Source organism: Meriones unguiculatus, chromosome 1 (assembly GCF_030254825.1).
Source record: "Meriones unguiculatus strain TT.TT164.6M chromosome 1, Bangor_MerUng_6.1, whole genome shotgun sequence".
Classification (NCBI taxonomy): domain Eukaryota; kingdom Metazoa; phylum Chordata; class Mammalia; order Rodentia; family Muridae; genus Meriones; species Meriones unguiculatus.
In genome coordinates, this window is record NC_083349.1 from 4442208 (window position 1) to 4468137 (window position 25930).

Genomic DNA, 25930 nt, shown 5'->3' on the forward strand with positions numbered 1-25930 from the left:
GTACTTGTCGAAGTACCGCCCGTGGGTATTTCTGGTAGGCGGGGCTTGCCGGCTCCCGCTCAGGGCCGTATATAGGGCCTTCTTAGGAAGGCGCGGGTCTCGAAAAAGAATCGCCTCCTCCTTCCTGGGATCAACGCCAAGCTCTCTGCCCCAGCGTCGGTCTAGAAGTTGGAGTCTCCGCCAGCCTAGGGACCCAGGCTTCCGGTTCCCGCTGTCCCAGCCAAACGGAAGATAGACTGGGAGGGAAGCTGGGGCCCTGGAAGGGGACAGCAGGGTAAACTGGGCAGGGACGAGCTGTGAGATCACCACATTCCTAATCCATGAGCCAGCTCATCCTAGTCGGGAAGTCCGGGGCCAGAAGGGCCTACAGCCAGGATTTCTGGGGGTTGGAGGACGCAATTGATGGCTCAGACACCTGGTTCCTACCAGTTCATCGCGGTGGAAACTTGGATTCATAGGTTCTAGGGAGAACAGGCCCTCGGGAGGGGCTCCTTACTACTAGATTAGGTACTGGGGAAGCTGAGAGTCCGGACTCTGGGGCCAGAGGATGGAGAGAGTCCGGGGAGGGAATCTAGTACTTCTATTTGTGTAAGGTGTGATGCCCTGAAAGGCTTGAGGAATGGGTCCAAGGGAAGAGGACTGAGTTTCCTGAGGGGGACAATGAGTATTCACTCCTCTGCTCTGCGCAGAAGATTTCGGACTTTCGTGTCCTGAGTAAGGATGCTCTGGTTCGACTCCTGGGTTCTAAATTCAGTGGAGATTATTCAAGACTAGCCTGGACAACTAAGAATGAACTTATCTCAAAATAAAAAAACAAAAGAGGGCTATATATATAGTTCAGTGATAGAGCGTTTGCTAGCATGTATGAGGGTCTAAATTCAATCTCCAATACCTTTAAATGATTTAATAAACTGAGCATGGTGACTGACGAGTCCCAGCACTGGGGAAACAGAGGAAGGGTCACAGCAGAAAGTTCCAGGCCATTCTGAGCTACATAGTCACCTTCTCAAAAAATCTCCTTAGGACTTAGAGAGGAAAAAATTTAGAAGGTCTCTTATTCAGAAAGGAAGACTGGGAAGGTAGCGTCCAGCTCACTCAATTGAACTACAATTCCCATGGATCTCAACAACGGTGCGCATTTTTTACATCACTTCCTGATCCGCGCCCTTTTCCCCGCGCACGCAGGGCACTGTGGGGGCCTCACCGCGCGCCCCAGCAGTCCCTCCCACTTCACCTTTCACCCCTACACTGTCCCCCGCGTGACGAAGTTGTCGCGTGGACTACGTCTCCCGGCGTGCAGCGCGCGCACTCCGCTGTGACGCCTTGATTTCTGGGAAACCGAGTCGGCCTCCGTCCAGCTGGCCTTTTAGAAACCCAGCTGGGTACTTGAAATCCCGGCAAGCTTGGCGGCAATTTGGCCCCGCCCCTCCCCAGATCGAATCGCGAGCCCCGCCCCAGTCCGCCCCGCCCCGCGCCGGGGCTGGAGCCGCAGCCCGAGCGGCGGGGTAAGATGGCGGCGGCAGTCCGGGCCGCGGGGCTCGGGCCTAGCGGGGTGGGCGGGGCGGAGTCGGGTCACTAGTCGTCCCCGAGTGTCGCCCGTACGCCACCGGGCCTGGAGAGCATAGCGCGGCAGCCTCGGACCCGGCAGGGGTGCCCGCGGCAGTCGCTGAGTAGGGGCCCTTCTTAGGGCCCGGGACTCGCCCGGGGGTGCCAGAGGGCGTCCGTAGGGCCTGGACCGCGCCTAGTCCAGCTCTTCATCGCATTGCTGAGCCCGGATATGTCTGCAGGCGCTGTAGATGGTTTTTATGTGCGACTGTAGGCTAGAGTCTGTTGAGAGGCTTTTGAGGCCATCTTGAGATCTTGCTGTGTGTCCCAGGAGTGCAGGGGGTCTGCAGAGCCCCCTAGCTAATTGGGTATGTCTGGTAGGGCTGGGAAGTGCCTACTCGTGCTGGCTTCTGCATTCGGCTCTTCTACACGGATCTGGGACGATTTATGAGGCCTGGAGGCTCCTTTCAAGGACTAGGAAGTGTTCAGGGCCACCTGGAAGAAAGAGATGTGTTCCCACCCAGGGAGAGGGAAGCAAGCCTTGTGATGTGCCCAGAGGCGTACATGGGTTTCCAAGGTCTTGGAAGTTTGATATGGGGTGACTTGGAGAGAAGGGTGGGGTGGGGCAGTTAGAAGGAACTGGAGTCATCCAGTGATTGTAAGAAACCAGTCTGTGTCTTGGAGCAAATTCAGATGCTTTTGGGGACTATATAAATGTGTAGAAGATAATACAACAGAAAGTGCTGGGCATTTTACCCAGCTCAAATGTACTTGCCCTTCAGAAAGTAATTAAAAAGAAAATGGCTTTAAACAAAAAAGAACCTGTGTTGTCCTAGTGCTGAGGACTTAGGATCAGGCCATGGACCCCCGAAGGTCTGTAGAGCTGTCTTTACTCCTGTAGTGCAGCGCTCTGCAACGTGACCTTGATAGGAAGGAGAGAATACATCGCTGGATGAGATTCAGTACATGCCAACAGATGCATGTTCTAATATTGCTCCAGTCCTGTAAACGGATGTTTCCATTTGACTCTTTGGAAGTATTTTTCGTTGTGTTTTGTGTACTTTGTGTAATGAGCTTTCTGGGAATCACTAAATTGCTCTCAGAGCCTTATAATTGAGGGCTCACCGATCTCGCATGGTCTGCAGAGCCTTATAATGTCTGTGGTTTGGGGATCTTCAAGTCTGCAGCCAGGAGCTCTTGATTTAGTTTCCTCTGTGAGACAGGCACTGCTCAGGATGGCATGTGTATCTCAGACAGCAGGAGAGAGCAGTCCCAGAGCTGGGAACTGTTGATACACAGGTATTAGCTTAGAGAAGCTTGGGCATGGTAGAGGTGCTGTCAGAGTAGGGTACGTCTGGGAATCAGGCAAGAAGCTGAAGATTTGAAGAGGTGGGTCTAGGAGGCTGGCTGAATGTAGAGGCCAGGGTCCAGTTTCACAGGTCTTGGGTCTTTGTGGATGCCCGAGAGAGAAGGGGGAAAGCTGGTCTAAGATCTAAAGATACAATGATTGCTAATGTGTATCCAGCTGCTTGTGTGTGCAAATGAGTGTGATGCTACTATTTTGCCATTTTCAGATAAGCACAGGTGTGGTTTAGGGAGCCTAGAGCTTCTAGGAATTCTAAGATTGGTTGTTTTCAGAGTAGCAGGTTTGACAGCTGTGGGAAGGTTTACAGCTGTGATGTTCGTGTTTTCTGAAGCCTCAATCAAGACATCCACCAGTCTGAGGGATGCTCTTTCAGCTACCTGACTGGGTGCTCAAAGCTCAGAATTCCCGTGACATCACCGAGGCTTTGGCCATGCTTCTAAAGGACAGGCAGTTGGGTGATAGGCAAGTGTCCCGGTGGGGCTGGGAGAACAGCATGCCTTTCTGAAATTTGGCATTTTTGTTTTCAAAGCAGTATGGTGGTTGTGTAGATATCGTAGTTCTATCTCATGGTTATAAATAAGGTTCTTTGGTCCCTCACCATGGAGGAAGGCGGATGCCGTGTGAAGCGGTGGACCCCCTGACAGAGCGCCACCAAGCATGCTGGCGCACTCCTCCCTGTGGGGAAGGTGGGTTTCTGAGACTGAAGGACACTCTTAAGATCAGGAGACCCAGAGTCAGGGTTGATTGTTTGTTTGTTTGTTTGTTCATTGCATCTATGTGACTGGGTTGGGGAATTGGAGGTTTGACTAGGAGCTTTGGGAAGCTGTGGGCAGCGGAGGGCCAGATGTTGGAGCAGGTGGCTGAGGAGTTAGTTATTCCATTGATGGGAGGCAGCCAAAATCCAGAAGAAGGACAAGGATGGCTCTAGTCCCTGCAGGTCAGCATGGAACCAAGTGCAAGGTCATCACGAATGAGTTGGAAGAGGGACTCTAAAGGACGATGCAGTGGAGGCAGCAGTGGAGGCCCTTCACCTCTGCTCCTGCCTGGCTCAGCCTCCACTCCACACTGTCGCCCTCAACCCCAGGTGACCATGGAGGAGGAAGATGAGTCTCGAGGTAAAACAGAAGAGTCAGGAGAGGATCGGGGAGACAGTCCGCCTGACAGAGATTCCTCCCTTTCTCCTTCTGCCTTCATCCTGGTAAGACAGCTGCAGGCAGTGGGGGCTGGGGCCTAGCTTCCTAGAAGTAGGGCCTAAGGGTCCAGGACCTGGCCCTCAAGAAGGGCTGGGGCCCTGTGGGGTGCCTGGAATATGCCTTCTAAACAGCAGAGGTTACAGAGATCTTGACCCTGAATTTTCATCTTTTTCCCTTTCCCAGCGGGCCATTCAGCAGGCTGTGGGAAGCTCCCTTCAGGGGGACCTGCCTAATGATAAAGGTAGGCCTTTTAGGCCTTTATCCCTCCTCTGGGTTGTATATCTTCATTTTTCTGAGGCTTCCTGGTGCTAGGGTCAGGAGTGTGCAGGGGACTGGGTTTGTCTGGAGGCAGGACTGGTTGGCTGGGACCAGCAGCTGTGCATCATAGGGCCGTGGCATCCTGGGACCCAGTGTGGCTTTAGGGCTGGCTGCAGGTTGTAAGCAGGGTAGTAGGACACTTTTGGGAAGCAGAAGATGTGGAGACCCAAGGCTAGGCAGGGCTCAAAGGCCACGCTGAGACATGCCCTTCAGTAAGCCAGTAGCAAGCTCTCCAGCTCGAGTTGGGGCTCATGGTCCTGCCGAAGTTGGGAGGTGGTAGCTACTCCCTCAGCAAACATTAGGTCTGCTCCTGGTTTCTGCAAAGCCTCACATCGGGTCCCATCTTATTCCAATATCTATCCAGATGGCTCTCGGTGTCGTGGTCTCCGTTGGAGGCGCTGCTGCCGGAGTCCACGATCAGAGCCTCGGTCACAGGAGTCAGGGGGTGCTGACACAGCCACTGTGAGTAAGGGTGTCCATGAACCTTCATCCTGGGGCCTGCAAGACAAAGGAACTGGGCATCTACACCCCTGGGTCTGGGGTGACTCTAGTGGGCAATGACGGGAGTCTAGGGACCAGATCCCTGACTAAGCTGGCTCCCAGAGACCTTAAGGATAAGGTTGGTTGGATCCCTGCATATCCCTGGGGGAGACTGGCAGGCTTCTGGGAGACTGGAACTAGGAAGTGGGTGTTCACAGAACAAAGCCTAGCTCGACCTCTTCCAGGTGTTGGACACCGCCGCAGACAGCTTCCTTGTGGGGCTGGTGAGCATCCTGGACCCCCCGGACACCTGGGTCCCCAGCCGCCTGGACCTGCGGCCTGGCGAGTAAGCACCTAGGCAGCTGAAGGTGGGCGACCCTCGCCCGAGCGCTGCTCCCTCACTGCTAGGCTCACCGTTTCCTCTGCCTTGCAGAAGTGAGGACATGCTAGAGCTGGTGGCTGAGGTCCGCATCGGTGACAGGGACCCCATGCCTCTACCTGTGCCCAGTCTGCTGCCCCGCCTCAGGGCCTGGAGGACAGGCAAGACGGGTATGTGGGGCTGCACTGTGTTGGGTAGGTGGTCTTGAAATCCTGTGGAAGTGTTTATGGATTTGCTAATGGTGCTGGGTACTGGGCTTGGAGGCCGTGCACATGTGAACAAGCATTCTGCCACTAAGCTAAGCCCCTAGCCTCACCGAAGCCATTTGTAGTGAAGGTAGGAAGGATGGTTTGATGTTAAATACAAGTTAATGCATATGCTCACAGGGACCCCGTAGGAGCAACAGACATGCTGGATACCAGATGTCAGTGCTGACTGGTCGTGTCTTTGAGCTGGGGATTCGTCTCCTAGGAAGGGGATGAACTAGTTCTGTTGGTGGGTGGTGAGTCTGAGTGGAAAGGCAGGCATTGGTCCTGTGCTGCGGTTGTGGGAGATACTGTTTGCTCCCCATTGCACTCCTCGTGGGTGCCCGGGACCTCAGCACAGCAGTGGGTGATCTAACTGGAGCTCCCTGGCCACCCAGGGTCAGGGTCCTACTTAGGCCCCAGGGCCTGAGCCCCAGCCGTGGACCTCCCTCTCTGTGTGCATTTGGAAGGGGAGTAGAGAGCAGGCCTGTGCTCGGTTTGGGTGTTTGGCAGCCTTCAGCCCCAGTGCCTTGACGAGCATGGCTTGGGACTCCACTGAGGCAGGTCACTGTCACTTTGTCTAGTCTTAGTTGTGGGTCCATTTACCGACAGCTCCCATGACCCCCTAGAGGCCAATAGAAGGGTTTTGAATCTATCCTAAAACCTGAGGGTGTGCTGCTGTGAGTGCAGCCTCAACTGTGGCCTCACAACCTGGAAGGCTGAGGAGAGAGTATCCCTAGAGCCCTTGAGCTCAAGACTAACCTGGGCAATACCAGGAGAGCCTGATTCCAAAAGATGAAACCCCTGAGTTTGCAGAGGATAATAAGCTTTTCAGTAGAACCTGTTTACACAGGCAAATGCCTGGATTTGGCTCCTGGATGGAATATAGACTTAGCCAGTTGTTCTCATGGCGGCTCTGAAATGATTTTATAGTTTTGTTGTTGCGTTTTTAAAAATGAATCAATCAATCAGTCTTGAGGTGGGTCTCATCCTGTTATGCAGGCTGGCCTGGAACTTGTGGCAGTCCTGCCTTACCCTCTTTTGTGCTGGGATTGCACAAATATAACCATTTGTGGTTCTATTTTAAGAAACATATCTTGGGAATGGGGTTTGTTGCATTGCTCAGGCAGTCCATGGTCCCAGCAGTGTCTGGAAATCATAGGTTTCAGGAGTTGGTTCACCCCTTCTGCCTATTGGGTTCCTGGGATTGTTAGATTTGGTCGTAACTGCCTTAATTCACTGAGGTGTCTTCTTGCTGGTCTTTCCCTCCTGTTTGTTTATTTTATATATATATATATATATATATATATATATATATATATATATGCCTACCTGTTCGTCTATCATGTATTTGTCTGTCTATCGTGTATCTATCATCTATCTACCTATCATGTATCTGTCTGTCTGCCTACCTGCCTATCATCTATCTATCATCCACCTACCTGTCTGATTTTTGTTTCTGGAACTGAAACAAACCCAGGGCTTCATTCCTTGAACGGCTGAGTTATCCTTCTGTTTTGCCTTTTTTGAGATGGATCTTGCTTTGTAGCTCACTCTGGCTTTAAAGTCCTGATCCTGCTTCCATCTAGAGTGCTGGAATGTAGGTGTGTGCCATCACATCCAGCTCTGTTTCCCAGTGGGGAGAAGTCTCATCATGTTACCCTTATGGCCTCAAACTGCCTTGGCTCCAGGTGTGTGCCGTCCTGCCAGCCCCAGCAGTTTTTGTTTATTTGCTTGCTTGCTTTTATTTTTTGAGACAGGGTTTCTCTGTGCATCGCTGGTTGTCCTGGACTCACTCTGTAGACGAGGCTGGCCTGGAACTCAGAGATCCACCAGCCTCTGTGTCTTGAATGCTGGGATTAAAGGTGTGCACCACCACATCTGCCTTACATGTTTTTTTTTGTTTTGTTTTTGTTTATTTTTGTTTTGTAATTTTTTGTTTGTTTTGGAAAATATTAAGACCATAGGAGAAAGAACATAGCAGTCACCTGTGTGATCTGCTATAATCACCCCTCGTCTCCTATACCTGAATACTTGACAGCTAGGCTTTCCAGACATTAGTGTGGCGTGTATTGAAATGGCAAAAGGGAGCAGGAAGTAGGCACTGTCACTCCAAGTACGTCATGGGCACCCGTCTGGACTGTGGTTATGAACCCCGTGGGCACCCCTGGGAGTGACCTGTCTTCCCTCCCCTTCCCAGGGTGAGTTCCCTGAGGGCAGGGCTTGCTTTCCTGGCACCCCTGGAACTGAGCCTGACACAAAATAGGTAAAGGTGAGTTCAGTGATTGAGCAGGCTTTCATTCCACACATGGAGTTTGAAGCAGGGAGGTTGAGCCAGGGGCCTGTGATCACATGTCTAGAGAGTGCTGTGCCCTCTAGAGTGTGAGGGTCTAGATGAGGAACTGGCGCTGTCCTGACTGGGCTCTGCTGGGTGGGGTTTTCGTTCCTGTGCTTAGACACATCGCCTGAGGCTGGGCCGACCCTCCATACTGTGTGTCCTTGGTGAAGTGGATGTCAGGGGCCCAAACTAAGGAGACATGCAGAGCCTGGCCCGTGAAGAGGCACACACTACCTGAGGTCCCTGTGGGCTAGTGGCTCTTGCTTCTGAGAACTCCGGTGCAGGTTGAGGCCAAAAACTTGGAAGGACTCTCTTGTCTTGCTGGCCTCCATCCCTGCCATTTCATGGTCAAAGCTGCCTCCGCTCATCACGCAGGCTCAGCTCCTGTAAGAGGCTGGCTCTTCGGTGGGGACATCACTAACATTGTCAAGGCAGTTGATTGCCTTTAGGGCCAGGCCGTGAGGTGGGAGGTGAAGTCAGTGCTCTCCCGGGTCTCGGGTGGATTCTGGGACCGTTTTCAGCTGTACTGGATGACCTCACACGTGCTAGGCCGGTGCTCTGCCACTGAGCCACATACCCCGGTCCCTGACTTCAGCACTGAACTTCATCTTCTACTCCTTAACTGTCCAGTGTGAATGGGTCACCTTTGCTGGAGATGTGACCACTTAGCACCCCCGTGTGCTCTCCCTCCGGTGCAGGGACAGCACCAGCCTGTCTGCAGGCCTCTGCACTGGGAGAGAGGGGCCGGCTGTTACTGACTATGACTCTGTCTACCCTGTTCTCTGCAGTTTCTCCACAGTCCCACGCTTCTCGACCTGCCTGTGCCCGTCACCTCCTCACCTTGGGCACAGGGGACGGAGGGCCTGCCCCGCCGCCTGCTCCCTCCTCTGCCTCATCGTCGCCTTCCCCTTCCCCATCCTCCTCTTCTCCTTCTCCTCCTCCTCCTCCACCCCCGCCACCCCCAGCTCTGCCTGCCCCACGATTTGACATCTATGACCCCTTCCACCCCACCGACGAGGCCTATTCCCCACCGCCAGCCCCAGAGCAAAAATATGACCCCTTTGAGCCCACGGGTTCCAACCCCAGCTCATCAGCGGGGACCCCCTCACCTGAGGAGGAGGAGGAAGAGGAGGAGGAGGAGGAAGAGGAGGGTCTGTCACAGAGCATCAGCCGCATCTCAGAGACCCTGGCGGGCATCTACGATGACAACAGCTTGAGCCAGGACTTCCCAGGTGACGACAGCCCCCACCGGGAGCCCCCACCCCCGCAGACGCTAGGAGCCCCAGGGACGCCGCCTCAGGCCGACTCCACGCGGGCCGAAGGGGCCCCACGCCGCAGGGTCTTTGTGGTGGGACCCGAGGCTGAAGCCTGCCTGGAGGGCAAGGTGTCGGTGGAAGTAGTGACGGCTGGTGGACCAGCGCTGTCGCTGCCCCCAACCGATCCGGAGATCGAGGAGGGCGAGATTGTGCAGCCCGAGGAGGAGCCCAGGGTGGCAGTGTCTCTCTTCCGCGCCGCCCGCCCTCGCCAGCCGCCCGCCTCGGTAGCCACCCTGGCTTCCGTGGCGGCCCCCGCCGCGCCCCCAGCCTCTGCTCCGCGCGCCCCCGAGGGCGACGATTTCCTGTCGCTGCACGCTGACTCTGACGGCGAGGGCGCGCTGCAGGTGGACCTGGGCGAGCCGCCGGCCCCGCCAGCCGCCGACGCGCGCTGGGGCAGCCTGGACCTGCGCCGCAAGATCCTAACCCAGCGCCGCGAACGCTACCGCCAGCGCTCTGCCTCGCCGGGGCCCCCGCCCGCGCGCAAGAAGGCTCGCCGGGAGCGGCAGCGCAGCGGGGACCCGGCGCCGCCCGACTCGCCCTCCTGGGACGCCAAGAAGCACCGCTCGCGCGAGCGCAAGCTCGGCTCGCACTCCACTGCCCGCCGGCGCTCCCGCTCCCGCTCCCGCCGCCGCTCCCGCTCCCGCAGCGCCGAGCGCAGGCGCGGGGGCCACCGCTCCCGCTCCCGGGAGAAGCGCCGGCGCCGGCGGCGCTCCGCCTCGCCCCCGCCCGCGGCCTCCTCCTCCTCGTCCTCCCGGCGGGAGCGGCACCGCGGCAAGCGCCGCGACGGCGGCAAGAAGAAGAAGAAGCGGTCCCGCTCGCGGGCGGAGAAGCGCTCCGGGGACGCGGAGAAGCCGCCCGCGCCCGGGCCTCCCTCGGGCTCTGACCGGGACAGTCGGCGCCGCGGGGCCGTGCCGCCCTCCATCCAGGATCTCACGGACCACGACCTGTTCGCCATCAAACGGACCATCACGGTGGGTCGCCCGGACAAGGCAGAGCCCCGCGCGCCGTCGCCAGCACCTGCCTTGTCCCCGAAGCGGGAGGTGCTGTACGACTCCGAGGGCCTGAGTGCCGATGAGCGGGGAGTCAAGGGCGACAAGGACCGGCGGCGCGCGGGGGCTGCGTCCTCGTCCTCATCCTCGAGGGAGAAAGGGTCTCGACGGAAGGCCCTCGATGGGGGGGACCGGGGCCGAGACAGGGACAGGTCGTCCAAGAAGACGCGGCCGCCTAAGGACTCGGCGTCTGGCTCGGGGCCGCTGCCCAAAGCCCCGCTAAGCAGTGGGTCCTCGTCCTCGTCGTCGTCCTGCTCCTCCCGCAAGGTGAAACTGCAGTCCAAGGTGGCGGTGCTCATCCGAGAGGGCGTCAGCAGCACCACCCCTGCCAAGGATTCCTCGTCTTCGGGCCTGGGCTCCATCGGGGTCAAGTTCAGCCGCGACCGCGAGAGCCGCTCGCCGTTCCTCAAGCCGGATGAGCGGGCTCCTGCAGAAGTGGCCAAGGTGGCCCCGGGTAGCACCAAGCCCAAAAAGACGAAGACCAAGGCCAAGGCCGGGGCCAAGAAAGCCAAGGGGACCAAGGGAAAGACCAAGCCGTCAAAGACCAGGAAGAAGGTCCGCAGCGGGGGGAGCAGCACGGCCAGCGGTGGGCCTGGCTCACTGAAGAAGTCCAAGGCCGACAGCTGCAGCCAGGCAGCCAGCGCCAAGGGGACGGAGGAAACATGGTCTGGGGAGGAACGGACCAGCAAGGCCCCCAGTACCCCACCGCCTAAGGCAGCCCCGCCTCCACCCGCACTCACCCCGGACTCCCAGACTGTGGATAGCAGCTGCAAGACCCCCGAAGTCTCCTTCCTGCCAGAGGAAGCCAGTGAGGACACTGGGGTCCGAGTAGGGGCAGAGGAGGAAGAAGAGGAGGAGGAAGAAGAGGAGGAGGAGGAGGAGCAGCAGCCTGCCACCACCACAGCCACCAGCACCGCCGCACCTGCCCCCAGCACCGCCCCCAGTGCGGGGTCTACAGCGGGAGACTCCGGCGCAGAGGACGGGCCAGCTGCTAGGGTCTCCCAGCTGCCAACACTACCCCCACCCATGCCCTGGAACCTGCCTGCTGGTGTGGACTGCACTACCAGTGGTGTTCTGGCCTGTGAGTCTTCCGGAGTGGGGAGAGGGAGAGGGAAAAGTTGATGGCTTGAAAGGGATGAGATAAGAGTTGGATGGACGGACCAGGGCAGGGTCTAGTCCAAGCTTCGGCATAAGGGGAACAGTTGAAACAGAGCAATACATGGTGACCAGCACAGATCGGTCCATGTAGAACTGGGTAGAACAGAGGGCCAGAGTGGAGAGCTTGGGCAGGGTCCTGTTTCCCTGATGGGCAGTAGAAGGCTGGGACTTGGGGTGAGCAGGAGCATCTCCATGTCATATCTTAGCCCTCCTTGCCCCTGCTGTACACACCCCTTGGGTTGTAAGGACATTGCGGGGGAAGGGTGATGATTAGTGGGTGAGGTCCCCTTTCTTGTTTGGAGCTGAGGTTTTATAGCCCATCCTGGGATCAAGTGAGGGACCTAGCAGTATCAGGGTTAGGTGAGGTTTGCTACCCATCCTGATACCTGCATTGATTGTCCACGCCTCTGTCCACTGCAGTGACTGCACTGCTGTTCAAGATGGAAGAAGCCAACCTGGCCAGCCGAGCAAAGGCCCAGGAGCTGATCCAGGCCACCAACCAGGTGGGCTCCCATGGGGAAGAGTCCCCGCAGCCCCTTCTTTTGTCCATTGCCTCGGGGTAGGAGAGGAACTACAACTCCCAGCAGGCCTTAGGGCAAGGTATTGGCCGGAAGAGGAGCCTATTGCTCTTACACTATTGGGAAATTTGAGGGAACAGAGGGGGCACAAAGCCCCCTCTTCCCTTCCACCTCCCTTGGCTCATCATACTCTCTTCTCACAGATCCTCAGCCACCGGAAGCCACCCTCCACTCTGGGGGTGACCCCAGCTCCCGTACCCACTTCCTTGGGTCTGCCCCCAGGCCCCTCCAGCTATCTGCTTCCCGGCAGCCTCCCCATAGGGGGCTGTGGCTCTACCCCTCCTACTCCCACTGGGCTGGTCCCTGCATCTGACAAGAGAGAGGGCAGCAGCAGCTCAGAGGGACGTGGGGATACTGACAAGGTGAGATGGACTTGGAGAGTCAAACGACTAGATGAATGGGGCCAAGTGCTAGGTGCTGGGAAGGCGCAACAGAAAACCAGATGCCGCTCGGCCATTGAGTGCTTTCCCGGCGTGCATGGAGCCCCGGGCTCTACCCTCAGTTAAAGCATTTATAGTTTGTGTATGTATATGTGTACAGAAGCCCCTTTCATGTGCCTCTCAGTCCCTCCCCCCCAACTTTATGTGACTGAGAGACATAGTTGGGTTTTTTGGTTGTTGTTTTTCAATTTTTTTTTTTTTTTTTTTTAAGTCAAGCACTTAGGACCGAGCTGGCCATACAGACTCAGGCCTGTAACCCTAGCATTTGTGAAGCCTCAGAGGCAAGGAGTTGGTGATTAGGCCATCTCTGGCTGAAAATGATTTTGAGCTGCTTCCTGTAAATCCTGTCCCAATGGGTTGGCCTGGCCATGGCCTGGCTAGCATCATCTGAAGTCCTTACCCACTGCTCTGCCTCATGTAGGCTGCAGAGCTGAGGTTGGCTCTTCCTGTGGCTGTGTCCCTGCCACCAAAGCAGGTGTGTTAGAAGTGCGCTGACCTCCCCAGTGTCCATTTGCCTGCATTCACGTTGCTGTGGGCTCTGTCCTTGGTCTCCGAGAACCTGTTTTGGGAAAGCAGCTCTGCCTGCGGTCACAGACCCTGGGCCAGGAAGCTCAGCCTCCCAGCACAGCTTTCCTTGGTGGTGGTGACCGCTCAGCCCATCCTGTGCTTCTCCCCGAGCTCAGGCAACCTGGCCCAGAGCACAGTATGAGCAGCAAAGCGGGGTACCCTGTAAGGTCTGTGCTGGGTGTGGGCAGGGGCCACACTTCTGATCCTGCTATATCTGAGGCAGGAGATTTAAAAGTTGACGGCAAGAACGGGCAGCTTCAGAGACGATGCCCAAGGCAAGCCCTCGGTTCCCGTCCCAGAATGCATAAAAGGAACAGTACAGTGTTTGATCGGTTTGTCTCTCAGCAGACTGTGGGGACTGGGTAGGTCAGGGCAGCCCAGGGGCTAGCTTTGTGGTGTCCACTAGTCTGGGAGAACCGCAGAAAGGGAAGCACAAGGCAGGCCAGGGTGAGGGCGCTGTAGCCCTCCCTGCTTTTTGGTCTTTACTGTCTTTGTCTCACACCCACCAGTATCTGAAGAAGCTGCACACACAGGAGCGGGCAGTGGAGGAGGTGAAGTTGGCCATCAAGCCATACTACCAGAAGAAAGACATCACGAAGGAGGAGTACAAGGACATCCTGAGGAAGGCTGTCCACAAGGTGGGGCAGGGGGACTGTGGGGATGGGGACCTGGGTCCAGGAGAGGGGCATAGGGTAGGCCCAGTCACTGAGTTAAGGTCGAGGGTGCCCTGGGGCTGGCAGGAACTCAGTTGCTCCTGTCTCTAGATCTGCCACAGCAAAAGCGGGGAGATCAACCCTGTCAAGGTGAGCAACCTGGTGAGGGCCTACGTCCAGCGCTACCGCTACTTCCGCAAGCACGGTCGCAAGCCGGGGGACCCTCCAGGACCCCCTCGGCCACCCAAGGAGCCAGGACCCCCAGACAAGGGTGGCCCAGGCCTTCCCCTTCCCCCTCTTTGAGACTCCATACCCCGTCCCTGCGCCTCTGAGATTCTGGACATATTTATGGCTCCGCTTCTCCACTATGCCCCCCCACAGTGGGATGATGGGGAGGGTTGTTGTGAGGAAGAGGAGAGCCCCCCTGCCCGCCCCTGCCCGTTGTCCTCGCCCCTCAGCCTGCCCCACAGCCCAGCCCTTCTGTCATGCCCCTTCCAATTTCATTAAAGATTTCATGAACTACAGGCGGGCGTAGTGGTGCACCTTTGAAGCAAGTGGATCTCTGTGAGTTCAAGGACAGCGAGGCCTACAGAGATATCTTCTCCCTCCCCCCCCATCATGAAATGCTCTTTTCTTTTCAGGAGGAAAGAGTTGGGGTGAGGGGGTCACCATGAAGGAGTCACACCAAACCCAGGAATGTGGTGGTGACAGGAGGCAGGGCCCAGCCTTGAGCAGCAACTGAGCTGTTTTGTGTGCATCGGAGCTGTCCCCATTGAGTGGCCTCTAGTGTCAGCAGCCCTGTAAGGATGCAGTGACTTAATCCCATGACCCTAGATTCCATGATCCATGGAAGCTGAGGGCAACGAGGGCTACCTGGTGAGTCAGCCTGCTCCACAGCAGCTTGACAGTTGCCATTCATCACTACTGAGGTAGTCACGGCCTGGGACAGCGCCCCCTGGCTGCATGCAGGTAGAATGTGCAGCCCTGGGCCCGTCCTATCTCTTACTTCCTTGGCAATACTTTCTCTGGGACCTTGGGGAGAGGTCAAGAGCTGGCAGGCATGCTGTATTTTCTCCTGGGGCCTCACTCGCCAAGCACCTGAACCCCTGCTGCAGATGGGAAAACTGAATAACCACCAGCCTAGGGTCAGTGTAACAGCAGACGGAGGTGATGGTAGCGTAAACTGCTTTATTGGTGGCAGCTGAGCAGAGCTCAGGTATCTCCACTGGCTTGGAAGTCCATGTCCTCCACCAAGTCCTGGAGGTAGGCCTTGTACTGGTCGGAGGTGAGGGAGATAGGCTGGCTGTTGGAGATGTGCAAGTCCACAGTTTTCAGCGAGGAGGCTCCTCCTTCCCGGGCCATCTCTAACAGCTCCCTGAGACATGTAGGAACAACCTGCAGAAGGCAGGACAGATCCCCAGTCAGCCATGAGCCCCAGCTTAACCCAGCGTGGACCCTCATTCAGCCTAGTGCTGCTAGGGAAGTCGCTCCCCCTCCCCCGCAGTCATGACTAGCGGGGGCTCCTGGGAGCTAGCTGTAAGCTTCAGAGGGTGCAAAGACTTGCAGCTGCCAGCTACAGGTCTAGAATCAGAATAAGCTCCAGACGGCCAGGCCCTGCGGAAGACACGAGAGACTCCTGGGGTGGGGAACACTGGCTGCAGAGGCCTGTTGGAGGGGCGGGGCTTCTGGGAGCTTTAGTCCCTGGCTGCTGCAGGTTCCTTCACAAGTGAACCCTCCCGTCCCCGGGGGGAACACAAGACAGCTGGCACCTTGACCATCACAAGCCTCTTGACCCACGGCTGGTCCTGTGGCCACGACTCCCCCACACAAAACCACAGAGTGTAGCGTGGGGACTGTCCGCTTCCTTCCATGAAGGCGATCAGATCTGGGAATCCAGGAGTCATATCAGAAAAGAAAGAATGGCCCCCTCCCCACACACTCACTTGCTACCTTCCCTGGTAACGCTCTGCCTATCTGGGAAAGTCCTGCAGAATAAACGAAGTGGTCCTCATCCATGTCCTCTCCCTTCTTCAGCAGCACTGTGGAGGTGAGCTGTCAACCCACTCTGCTCAGCGCTGAGGAAGGTGGGCCCTAGTAGCTAAGGAGGCTGTTGGGACTCTCTGTGGTTCTCTAAGTTGGCACTGTAATGCCAGCCCTTGAGGATATAGCAGGGGGAATAAGAGTTCAAGGCTAGCAGAGGCAGCAAGAGTGAGACCCTGCTTCAGAAAACTGAAGTATCTAATATAAACGCAGCTTCAAAGTGGGTACCTGCTGATGCATGGCATCCGGGCACTAAAGAAGTAGGCTAGAGTGAGACCCTTTCTCAAAACAGCTTTCAAGTTTTCCTTCAGCATGTAGCTTCTGTGAGTTTCCAACAGCCCACGTGCTTGGCTAGTGGAAACCGCTGTGGGCATGTGCCAGGCTCGCCTCTCCACAGAGCTCTGCTGCATGGCAGGGCCCTACCTCTGAGCCAAGCCCCCAGCCCCACCACCATTTCTGTGTCCACTATGAAATGGTTCCCAGAGCATCTTAGGCAGGTTGGTGCCTGTACTGCTAGGTTCAACAGTTCAGCAGCCAGTCTCTGACGCCTCTCTGCCACAGAGCTCAGGAGCAGGCTCTGAATTCAACCAACCACCACGGTCTATCAATTCCCATACGGCACTCACCTGCCACAAAGGGCCTGAGGTCGAACACGCCTCCATCCTTGTCCTTGGGGACCTCTCCCTGTGGCCCTCTCCCGACGTCTGGAAGCAGCTCCTCACCCAGAGCCCAGAAGGAATGGGCGTGGCCCAGGCGCTGGGCCCAGAGACACTGCCCTGCCCGCCACAGTGCCAGCCCCTCGCCCAGCCCCTTGAGTACATGCCTCACGTACTCCCTCGCGAGCTTGTCTGTCAGAAGCCCCTCAGGGTCTGGCAGGGTGACTGGCTGCCAGGGCAGTGTTCCGCTGTCAGTTGCGGTGCCCACCAGCCGCAGGCCCCCTGGGCAAAAGAGTGTCTGCTGGAAGGCCTGGCGGCCCCGGTAGAAAGCGGTCACCTCGAACTCCCACTCTGAATGATGGTGTGAAGGGGAGAGATGAAGAGCACCCAGGGTGAGGACTGCTGTCCCTTCTGCAGCCCCTCCCACCCCACAGCTGGCACTCACGTTCCTCAGCTAGCAGCTGCCTCAGTGGATTTTCCTGGGGTGCTGGTTTTGGGAAGCTATCCAAACTGGGACTTGGCAGTAGCTGAGAGTGATCAGGAGCAATAGCCAGACCTGAGGACCCCTCATCTGGGAGGGATCCCAAGACCATGTCATCTAGTAATTCCAGGAGGTCTTCCTGGAGGAGGAGAGAGCTGCTAGTCAATAGCCTGAACTGAGACAAGAGGGTAGCAGACTGAAGGAATGGAGGTCCAGGGGTAAGGGCTGGGGGCGGGGAGGAAGGGGTGGCCTAATGGACAGGGCAAGGATGAGGCACAGGACTGGTGCCTCCTCACCTGGCGGTCAGACGGACTGCTTTTGCCATTGGTGTCAGGGGAGGTGTCCAGATGTACAAAGTCCCTCGCCCCTGCCCAGAGTGGCGGTGGGTATAGTGAGTGGCGGAGACCCTCCCGATTTCAAGAGTTTTGTGACCCCAAGCAAACCTGCTTACACACACCTGGAGTCACAAACTCATACACTTTATGAGGGTCAAAAGGGTCCTTGCTTCGGTCATCGGCTAGTCGCAACACTTCTTTTCGGTTCAGGGCTGACCGGAAATTCCTCTTCCAGGTGGACAGGTCTGGCTTATCCTTTCCTGGGGTGTAGGCGCCACTGGCTTCGGCCCAGGCCTGACACACCATGATGGCAGGACAGTAGGGAAGATGAGCGAGACTCGGCCCCGAGGTCCTGACACCCACCGTGTTCCGTACTTTTGTGGTCCCCGACCCAAGTTCTCATATTCCCTGGGTCCCTAGGTCGGACACCCTCATCCCTATCCAGCAGTGTCCACAGACGAGTTTTTCTTTTTGGTTCTGGAACAGGGTCTCACACACTAACCAAAGCTGGGCTCCGACTTGGGGCCCTCCGCTGCCACCCCCGATGCTGTCCTAAGCCAGCCTTCTAGGGCCTGCTTGGCATTTCACCCCTAGGACACAAAGTAGCAGTCCATGCTGCTTTGGCGGCTGATAACCCCATCTTTAAGGCAGTCTCAACTCTTCAGGTTTAAGGGTTCTAAAACCAAGAGCCCACCCCAAAGATTTCCCATCCTCTAGAACAGTGGTTCTCAACCCTAAAATTGTGTTTGTTGCTACTTCATAACTAATTTTTGCTACTGTTGTAAATTGTAACGTTAATGTTTTCCGATGAAAGATCGTTCAACCCACAAGAGGGCGTCATGACCCACAGACTGAGAACCACTGCTATAGAACGTTCAGAGACCCAACCTGGCTTTCAGGGTTCTATTCCTGGAATCTGCCCGTCAGTTCCCTCCAGTCCCGTCCCACATTCATTAGTAAGATCCCGCCCCTGACTCCCGGCTCTTGGCCCCCAGCACCTGGAAGATGCCAAAATCAGCCATCTGTGCATCCTGTCGCAGGCCATGCTTCCACGGGATCCGGAACCTCGTACGGCTCTCGTCCAGCCAGGCCACGCCTTTCAGCTGCCCCAGGTCCAGCTGGGACACCAGCCAGGGCAAGATCCGTGGTTTCGAGGTTCCCATGCTCCGACCTTCGCACACGTCCTGAGTCTGCATGTCACGGGGCAAATGCACTCCGACCCGCCACAGCTCAAGCCCTCCTTTACTCAGGCTTTCTTGGGGACAAAAGGGAATTCCAATGGAACTGCCTTTCCTTCCCCCGTCTTCTGTAAAAACTGTACCCACAGGTTTCTTCGCCTTTCTAACTGTAGACCGCTCTCTGTTATCCGCAGCGGTACCCCACTTCCAGGGCGGACCCTCTCTCCCTACTCTCTTCAGGACCGTGCCTGCTCCCTCACACACCTCACCCTTGCAGAAAACCCTTATCCATTTCCAGGTCTTCTGCCAGGTACCCCCAAGTGCTGTCGCCTCTCTCCAAGCTTCTTCTTCGTCTTTTTTTCTATATATTTTTTTATGGATGTTTTGAGACGGGGGGGGGTGTCTTAGCATGTGGCACAGGCTAGCCTTCAACCAGCGATGTAGCCAAGGCTTGTCTTCAACTCACTGTGAAACCTAGGCTAGCCTGGGACACACTATGTAGGTCCGGCTGGCTTCGAATGCCCTCTGTAACTCAAGCTAGCCTCAAACTCACTCAGTAGCTCACTCTGGCCTTGAACCTGCGGCACTCACGGCCTCCGGCCTGGGTGCTGAGCCTGCAGACTTAGGTCTACAATGCGTGGCGCTTCTGGTTGTCGGTGGTGGAGCTCCTGCGCGGCACTGCTGCCCCATCCTGCACCCTGAGGCCGCCACCCTCCCAGTTCTTCCGTGTTACCTACCGGGGGAGGAATCGCGCGCTCTTGGGGCGCTGCTGCCAGCACTGGCTTTGGGACTCCCAGGAGTTCTGAGACTCGCAGCGACGCAACCCCCCTTCTTGTCAGCTAACCCTCTGAGCGGTAGGGCTTTCTTTTGTAACGATATTTTGAGATAAAAACAATTTTCTCATAATTCAGATGAGAAACTCAAAAGCTAGACGAGCATTTCGACTGAACGCAGCCCAACTCCCTCAATGCCCTTTTTTGGCCTTCCTCCCATAGGCATGCTGGGAACGCCATATGCAAATAAGGTTGTCACAAAGCCCACCCATTCGACGTTGGGGCGGTTACCGGGTCCGCTCAATGCGCAGGCGCGGGAAAGTTGAACTTCCGAAGAAAAGTTTGTAGAGATTGAGTGAAAGCGTGGGCGCCGACACGTCTGGGACGGAACCCTAAACTAGGTGAGGGGCGGAACCCCGAATCAGGTGAGCGGGTTGCCAGGGAGGGAACCGAGTTGCCGGAGCGGCCACAGCCAGTCCTGCCTCTTTGACATATTTCCAAGTACCTGGGGGCTCCAGATGCCAGCCAGAGGTAGTTGGAACTACATTTCCCAGCAGGCTGCTCGGTACAAAAGCAGGGAAACCGGGCCAGTGTTTGTCGCAAAGCATACTAGGATTAGTAGTTCCCTATTCTCTAAATTCTTCAGTAGCTTGATAAGTTCCTCCTTCAGCATCTAGGGCTGGGAGGGAGCTCCAGATCCCCGTCCCGCTCCTGGATGTAGAAGTCCAAGCACTCAGCTACCTCCTTTTTTTTTTTTAAACCCAATAATCCAGACCCCTTTTCCTCAACGGAATCAACTGTCCCACTGGCCCTTAGCCAACTTCTAGGATCTCCTGAGTTCTGGCGCTCTCCTCATTCAGGGACTCGGAAGTTTTGAGTTTATCACTGCACTTGGGTACATCCTCTCTTCTCCCTCAGGCGCCTCCATGGCCGGCTCTGAAGAGCTGGGGCTCCGAGAGGACACCCTGAGGGTCCTGGCCGCCTTCCTTAGGCGCGGAGAAGCTGCTGGGTCTCCTGTCCCAGCTCCACCCAGGTGAGTGAATTGCTCTTCCACTCCCGCAGTGCCAGCCTTTGATTAGAAGGTCTTCCTGAGTCTTGGTATTGATCCCAGCTTATCTACTCCCTTCGGAACTGACCCCATATACCACTCTCAAGTTTCAAGAGTGATCTTCCGTGAGAGGTTGAAGGAATTGCTTGCTCAGAATGCTTTAGGGTGACTCCGAGGTTCTTGTCCCCAGGAGCCCTGCCCAAGAAGAGCCAACAGATTTCCTGAGCCGCCTTCGAAGATGCCTCCCATGTCCCCTGGGGAGAGGAAACCCTGCCCCGGAGTCCTCTCGGCCCTGCTTCCTGCCCCTCCGTCCCTGCTATGGTTCTGAGCCTGGTAAGAGATTTATCCAGGTTACCTGTGAAACTTTCAGGGCTAGGAGCTTTGGTTCCAAAAGTCCAGACAGTACCCATTACAAGGTTAACACTGCTCAGCTTCAACACAAGCCATAACCATTTCTCTTCCCTGTTACAATTCTTTCTATGGGGTAAGGACAGTGTTGAGACATAGTCACATTTGCTTGAGCCATCCCACCTCAGTTTACCCCCTACTGGGATCACAGGCATGCATCCTAAATTAGAGCTCCAGTTTAGATTCCTGTAGGTGACCAGAGGGAGGTGCTCCGGCACCCTCCTTAGGTAACTCTCTCTTTCCTTGTAGCCCCAGTACCCCAACACAAGAGATAGGGGGCATGGTTGGCAATCAACACCCTGGTAATGTGCCTGGGCAAATCCTTTCTCCTCCTTGCTTCTCTTTGTAAAGGAGCAGGGAAGGACTGGAAGAAAGGACTTGCTCAGTGTGGCGACACATTGTTGCAGTCAGCAAGCACGTGGGAAGCTGAGGTAGGAGGACTGCTGTGGGCTTAAGGACTACAACAATGTAGCTGAGCCAGTAGACTGCCTGCCTACTATGCACAAAGCCTCATATTCAGTTCCCAGCAGCACGTAAGTGAGGAGTGATAGTACATATTAGGAAGTAAAGAAAGGAGGCCCTCTTACAGGCTCCAAGGGCATCAGGATACATGCAGGCCAAACACCCACAACCCATTAAATGAATTAAAAAATAAAATAGAAGCTTTGGATCTCATGGTTCTAGAGTTACAGAAAGTTGGGAGCTACCATGTGGGTGATGGGAATTGAACCTACGTCTGCTGGAAGAAAAGCCAGTGCTTTTAACTGCTAAGTCATGCAACTTCTGATGTTCTTTTTTGGCCTTCACAGGAACTAGACTCCCAAGTAGTTCATAGACATACATGCAGGCAGAACACCCATCCATGTAAATGATTATGAAGACGTGTGCCTGGTTAGATGGCTTACGTAAGAGGAAAATAAGTCCTGTGCTCAGTTGCTGTTGTGGGAACTGAACAAGGGGTATGGTGGTGGTGGCAGGAATGCTGAGTTTGCCTTATTAGATGTGGTAATCTCCAGAGCGCAGCTGGAATGTTCTCAGTCTAATTTGAGGGTGCAACTTACAAAGGCTGAAGATCCTAGCATTTTTTTTTTTTTTTTTTTTTAAGACAGGGTTTCTCTCTGTAGTTTTGGCTGTCCTGGACTTTGCAGACCAGGCTGGCCGCGAACACACAGACAGCCTGCCTCTGTCTCCCAGAGTGCTGGGATTAAAGCCTGAGCACCACAACCAGCTGCAGTTCACCCTTTTGTGAAGTGGAAATTGTTGCTGTCTGGCAAGATAGTTGGGAGTAGGAGAGGACCCGTAACGACGCTGTTCTGCAGACAAAGTGTGTTGATCCTTTCCACCAGGCCCGGCTACTTCAGACTTCTATGCCCTGGTTGCCCAGCGTCTGGAACAGTTGGTCCAAGAGCAACTGAGATCTCCACCTAGCCCAGGTAAGCATCAGAGAAGCCTGGGAAGCAGTGCAGGTAAGAGGGAAGCCAGGGCCCCTCCCCAGTCCAATTCTCTTCTGCTCCCCAGAGTTCGAGGGACCCCCGTCTACGGAGAAGGAAGCCCTGCTAAGGAGACTGGTAGCCTTGCTGGAGGAGGAGGCAGAAGTCATCAACCAAAAGGTGACCAGCCTCTGCTCCACGCTTTTGAGAGGACAGTTGTGGGATAGGGAGCTGGAGCTGCGTGGGGTCCCAGTGTTCCTATGAACCCCAGAACGTCTTTACAGGAGCCTTGGAGCCCTCCCACAGTAGGACTTTAAATAAGTGTCCTCCGTGGGGCATCATGGGAGTCTAGTCAAGAGACACCGCCAGAGGCATTAGGGATTGGCTTCGTGACAGAGCCTTTCTGTAACCTGCTGAGGCCCTTAACTCTGCCCCCTATCACCCCCTCTCCCAAGTAAAATACTCAAAAACAACGAACAGCAAACAAAAGAAGTGGCCAGGTAAATGACTGGCAGGGGGAGGTATTAAAATGGATTGTAGTGGAGCATGGTGACTCCTAACCTTCCAGCGCTCTGGGAGTATGAGGCAGGAGCACTGCCACTAGTTCAGAGCTATCCTTGGTGCCGAGCATGATGGCACACGCCCTTAGTCCCAGCACTTGGGAGGTAGAGGCAGCCAGATCTCTGTGAGTTCAAGGCAGGCCTAGTTTACAAAGTGAGTCCAGGACAACCAAGGCTACACAGAGAAACCCTGTTTCAAAACATCCTAATAAATAAATAAATAAATAAATGCAAAACAAACAAAAACCTTCAAAGTTATGCTTGGCTACAGAGAGTTCCAGGACAGCCAAACCCACATAGGGAGACCCTGTTTTGACAAAACCAGGTGGGATATGGGTACACATACCTTTAATCCCAGCAGTTGGGACAGAGGCAGGTGGATCTCTATGAATTCATGGTTACATCATGTAGCCAGAGCTACATCCCTGATTGACCACAGTAAGAATATGGAGTTTCCTGGAATCTGGCTTTCAAAGTTGAACAGTACTATAACAGCAATTATCTAGTAGAAAACACAGCTTTAGGGACTCCTTTTCTTTTTTCCCCTCCCCATCTCGAGACAGGGCTTCTCTGTGTAGTCCTGGCTGTCCTGGAACTCATTCTGTAGACCAGGGTGACCTTGACCTCACTGAGATCTGCCTGCCTCTGCCTCTTAAGTGGCAGTGCTACCAGCCTGTAGGGACTCTTAACTAAATGAGAATTTACTATTTATAACTCAGAACTGTACTCAACTCTGATTCTAAGTACCCTTTCTGTAGGAGTCTATTGGCTGAGGCCATAGAAGCTACTTGGGTGGGTGGGGCTTGGTGCTTGGATACCCCGCACCTCTGGGCTGGTCGCTGTGCTGACACTGCCCTTCTGCCCTCAGCTGGCATCGGACCCGGCTCTGCACCGTAAACTGGCCCGGCTGTCAGCAGGCTCTTTCGCCCGCCTTGTGGAACTCTTCTCCAGCCGGGATGGCAGCTCCTCCCGAAGCTGCATGAGCCCTTCGCTGCCATGTCCAGGGCCCCCACCACCATCCCCAGAGCCATTGGCCCGCCTGGCCCTGGCCATGGAGCTCAGCAGGCGCGTGGCCGGGCTGGGAGGGACCCTGGCCAGCCTCAGCGTGGAACACGTACACAGCTTCATGCCCTGGATCCAGGCCCATGGGGGCTGGGTAAGTCACACACACCTGCCAGGTTTCGGTGTGTGACTTACCTGCCCTCTGATAGCTCTTCCATTTGTTCCATCATGCTTATTGAGCACTTGCTGTATGCCAGACACTGTGCTAATGAGGTTTGAGGCCCACCTGAACCAACAGTGAGAATAGCTCACCAGACTCCCCAGTCTCCTCATCCAACTCATTGTCTTCGGATGGTTGTGTAGTGGAAAATGGATTCTTGAGGGATGCATGGGGTACACATGTAGTGCCCTCAGTCTCCGGCTCTTCGTGCCCAAAGGCTCGTTCGTCCCCAGTACCCGTTTCCTAGGTTGAGTATCAACCCATTGAGGTCTTTCCTGGCCTGTTTATTATTTTATACACATAAAATAGAAGCAAATCTGCCTGGCATGATGTCATACTTTTAGTCCCAGGCCAGAGTCAAGCCCAGCCTAGTGTGCATAGGGAATTCCAGACCAGCTAGGGTTATGTAGTGAGGTTTTGGGGAGGGGTATGTGTGCTGGGGGAAGAGGAGTGAGGAGGATGGTATGTGGCAGTGTAGGCCTATCATCCCAAGCACCAGAGAGGCCGAGGCAAAAATACCTAGGTTTAAAGTCATCCTGGGCTACAGAGTAGGTTCAAGGTCATCCTAGACAATTGAGTGAGATCTTGTCTCAAAATATGAACAAAAGAAGGTTGGGATATAGCTCAACAGTAGAGTCCAGTACTTTGTGAGAGGGAAAAAAAGTGTGTTCTAGAGACACAGCCACACATGGAATAGCCCTTGATCACCCTGAGATGGGGACTCTGAGAATACAGTGTGTGCACAGCCCTATCCTGCCTATTTTAGATAGACCAGGAAAGGCCCGGAGATGGGTGCCAGTCCCAGCAGGAAGGACTCTGGATTTCACTGGTTGATGAGGCTGCAGGTTCTCTCAAGACTGAGTGTGGGTACCAGGTCAAACATGCTGCTGTGAGCATCTGTGGGGCTCATCCTGCAGCCCTGGGACAGGGAGGTGAGGAGTGATAGAGTTCAGATTAAAAAGCAGAATGTGGAGAGAAAGGATGGGCATGTGGAGCTCAGCAAAGAAGCTAGCAATACCCATTTCTTTTAACAGAGATGACAGGAGAGCCGAAGACTGACTGGGCAGGGATGTCATGGAGTTAAAGGGCAGTCCTTAGAGCAGAGACCAGCAAAGAAGTGCCAGGAGTCTGTGCCCCTCTCAAGGGGTCTGTCCCTCAACTCCGGGTCTCTGCTGTCTTTCTGTCCCTCTCTCTGGCTGTCTGCTTCCCTCTCGAGGAGTCTTAGACTCCTCTGCCTGTCCTCCCAGGCCTCCACCATTTCCTGTCACTGCAGTGGTGTCAGTAGATGTCCTTGTCAGGTCACAGGCTCTTGTCTCCCGCAGGCAGGCATCTTGGCCATCTCACCTGTGGACTTGAACTTACCCTTGGACTGAGCACTTCCTGAAACGGCTGCCGGCTGACCTCAGGCTCTGAGGACACACATTCTTCCTTCAGGACTGTGGGGTGGTGGCTGCCCCGCCGTATTTTTCTTTTCTTTTTTGCCAAAAATACTGTTTAGAAATGTCTCTGTATTAAAAGTTTTGTTCTCTAACCAGAGTGTTGTAGTAAGTTATAAAAAGTGTGTTGGGCTATACGACGTTATTTATTATCAGCCATAAGATTATCACGGCGGTATTACTTAACCCACTATCGAGAATAAGACACAGACAGCTGTTAAGAGTTTATAGTTGCCTTATTTACCTTGTGCTGGGCAGATATTTCACCTCCACTGGGTCAGTGTCCTCACCATCCACCTTAATCCTCCTCATCTGAACTGCCTTCCATCTATAATCCCATGGTACTTGCTTGTTCTCTTCATCTGGGCCTTTTCACACCATTATTGGAGTCCTTCCTCTCCACCTACATGTTTTTTTTTTTCTCCACACTAACCCATCGTGATGTCCTCTTTCCTCCTCCTCTCTTCCAATCTGTCTGTCCCATGATTCTCCTGAACCCAAAAGCCCAGGAACCTTTGCCAAGCCTACCCCATTCTGCTCTGCCCAGTAAGCTGTTTAATCAGCCAATCAGATATAACGCTTTAGGCACCAAGGACAGGTTTAGGTGAGAACGTGCTCCTCTGAGCAGGGACAAGATCTTGGGAGCCAGTAATTAACATTAGAATACACAGCACCAGGCCCACCCCCAACACTGGAGCACTAACGTGTGTGTGTGTGTGTGTGTGTGTGTGTGTGTGT

At 55.1% G+C, this 25930-nt stretch overlaps 3 protein-coding genes across 7 annotated transcripts; 2 read left to right on the forward strand and 1 right to left on the reverse strand.

The window, feature by feature from the left end:
* Window positions 1–1439: 1439 nt before the first annotated feature.
* On the forward strand, window positions 1440–14149 carry Scaf1 (SR-related CTD associated factor 1). 2 transcript variants are annotated; one of them, XM_021633931.2, is made up of 11 exons: window positions 1440–1505; window positions 3996–4109; window positions 4288–4345; window positions 4787–4884; window positions 5148–5248; window positions 5336–5451; window positions 8653–11310; window positions 11808–11890; window positions 12109–12327; window positions 13482–13610; window positions 13737–14149. In XM_021633931.2, the coding sequence occupies exons 2-11, from the start codon at window positions 4002–4004 to the stop codon at window positions 13926–13928; spliced, it is 3762 nt and encodes a 1253-aa protein (XP_021489606.1). In that variant the 5' UTR covers window positions 1440–1505; window positions 3996–4001; the 3' UTR covers window positions 13929–14149. The 2 variants fall into 2 exon arrangements, with proteins under 2 accessions (XP_021489606.1, XP_060235477.1); XM_060379494.1 differs by lacking the exon at window positions 1440–1505 and adding an exon at window positions 1519–3597.
* Window positions 14150–14793: 644 nt separating this feature from the next.
* Irf3 (interferon regulatory factor 3) lies at window positions 14794–19308 on the reverse strand. Of its 3 annotated transcripts, none has more exons than XM_021633951.2 (8): window positions 19053–19308; window positions 18136–18327; window positions 17260–17431; window positions 17099–17169; window positions 16767–16941; window positions 16292–16672; window positions 15395–15510; window positions 14794–15020 (listed from the first exon to the last, which is right to left on the reverse strand). In XM_021633951.2, exons 2-8 carry the CDS (start codon window positions 18298–18300, stop codon window positions 14838–14840), a joined length of 1263 nt encoding a protein of 420 aa, XP_021489626.1. In that variant the 5' UTR covers window positions 18301–18327; window positions 19053–19308; the 3' UTR covers window positions 14794–14837. The 3 variants fall into 3 exon arrangements, with proteins under 3 accessions (XP_021489626.1, XP_021489625.1, XP_021489624.1); XM_021633950.2 differs by having other exon boundaries at window positions 18136–18388; XM_021633949.2 differs by having other exon boundaries at window positions 18136–18392.
* Window positions 19309–19351: 43 nt separating this feature from the next.
* Bcl2l12 (BCL2 like 12) lies at window positions 19352–25287 on the forward strand. 2 transcript variants are annotated; one of them, XM_021633943.2, is made up of 7 exons: window positions 19352–19489; window positions 20007–20121; window positions 20327–20469; window positions 21891–21977; window positions 22063–22154; window positions 23403–23690; window positions 25079–25287. In XM_021633943.2, exons 2-7 carry the CDS (start codon window positions 20015–20017, stop codon window positions 25127–25129), a joined length of 768 nt encoding a protein of 255 aa, XP_021489618.1. In that variant the 5' UTR covers window positions 19352–19489; window positions 20007–20014; the 3' UTR covers window positions 25130–25287. The 2 variants fall into 2 exon arrangements, with proteins under 2 accessions (XP_021489618.1, XP_021489629.1); XM_021633954.2 differs by having other exon boundaries at window positions 19359–19513.
* Window positions 25288–25930: the final 643 nt, after the last annotated feature.

Coding starts and splice junctions, on each gene's coding strand:
- Scaf1 (XM_021633931.2), top strand. CDS start 4,002: ATGGAGGAGGAAGATGAGTCTCGAGGTAAAACAGAAGAGTCAGGAGAG. Junction 4,110..4,287: donor CTCCTTCTGCCTTCATCCTG/GTAAGACAGCTG, acceptor TCCCTTTCCCAG/CGGGCCATTCAGCAGGCTGT. Junction 11,311..11,807: donor TACCAGTGGTGTTCTGGCCT/GTGAGTCTTCCG, acceptor TGTCCACTGCAG/TGACTGCACTGCTGTTCAAG.
- Irf3 (XM_021633950.2), bottom strand. CDS start 18,333: ATGCAGACTCAGGACGTGTGCGAAGGTCGGAGCATGGGAACCTCGAAA. Junction 17,170..17,259: donor GTATGAGTTTGTGACTCCAG/GTGTGTGTAAGC, acceptor CACTCTGGGCAG/GGGCGAGGGACTTTGTACAT. Junction 15,021..15,394: donor AGAGGCTTGTGATGGTCAAG/GTGCCAGCTGTC, acceptor TGCCTTCTGCAG/GTTGTTCCTACATGTCTCAG.
- Bcl2l12 (XM_021633943.2), top strand. CDS start 20,015: ATGGCCGGCTCTGAAGAGCTGGGGCTCCGAGAGGACACCCTGAGGGTC. Junction 21,978..22,062: donor GAGATCTCCACCTAGCCCAG/GTAAGCATCAGA, acceptor TCTGCTCCCCAG/AGTTCGAGGGACCCCCGTCT. Junction 23,691..25,078: donor TCCAGGCCCATGGGGGCTGG/GTAAGTCACACA, acceptor TGTCTCCCGCAG/GCAGGCATCTTGGCCATCTC.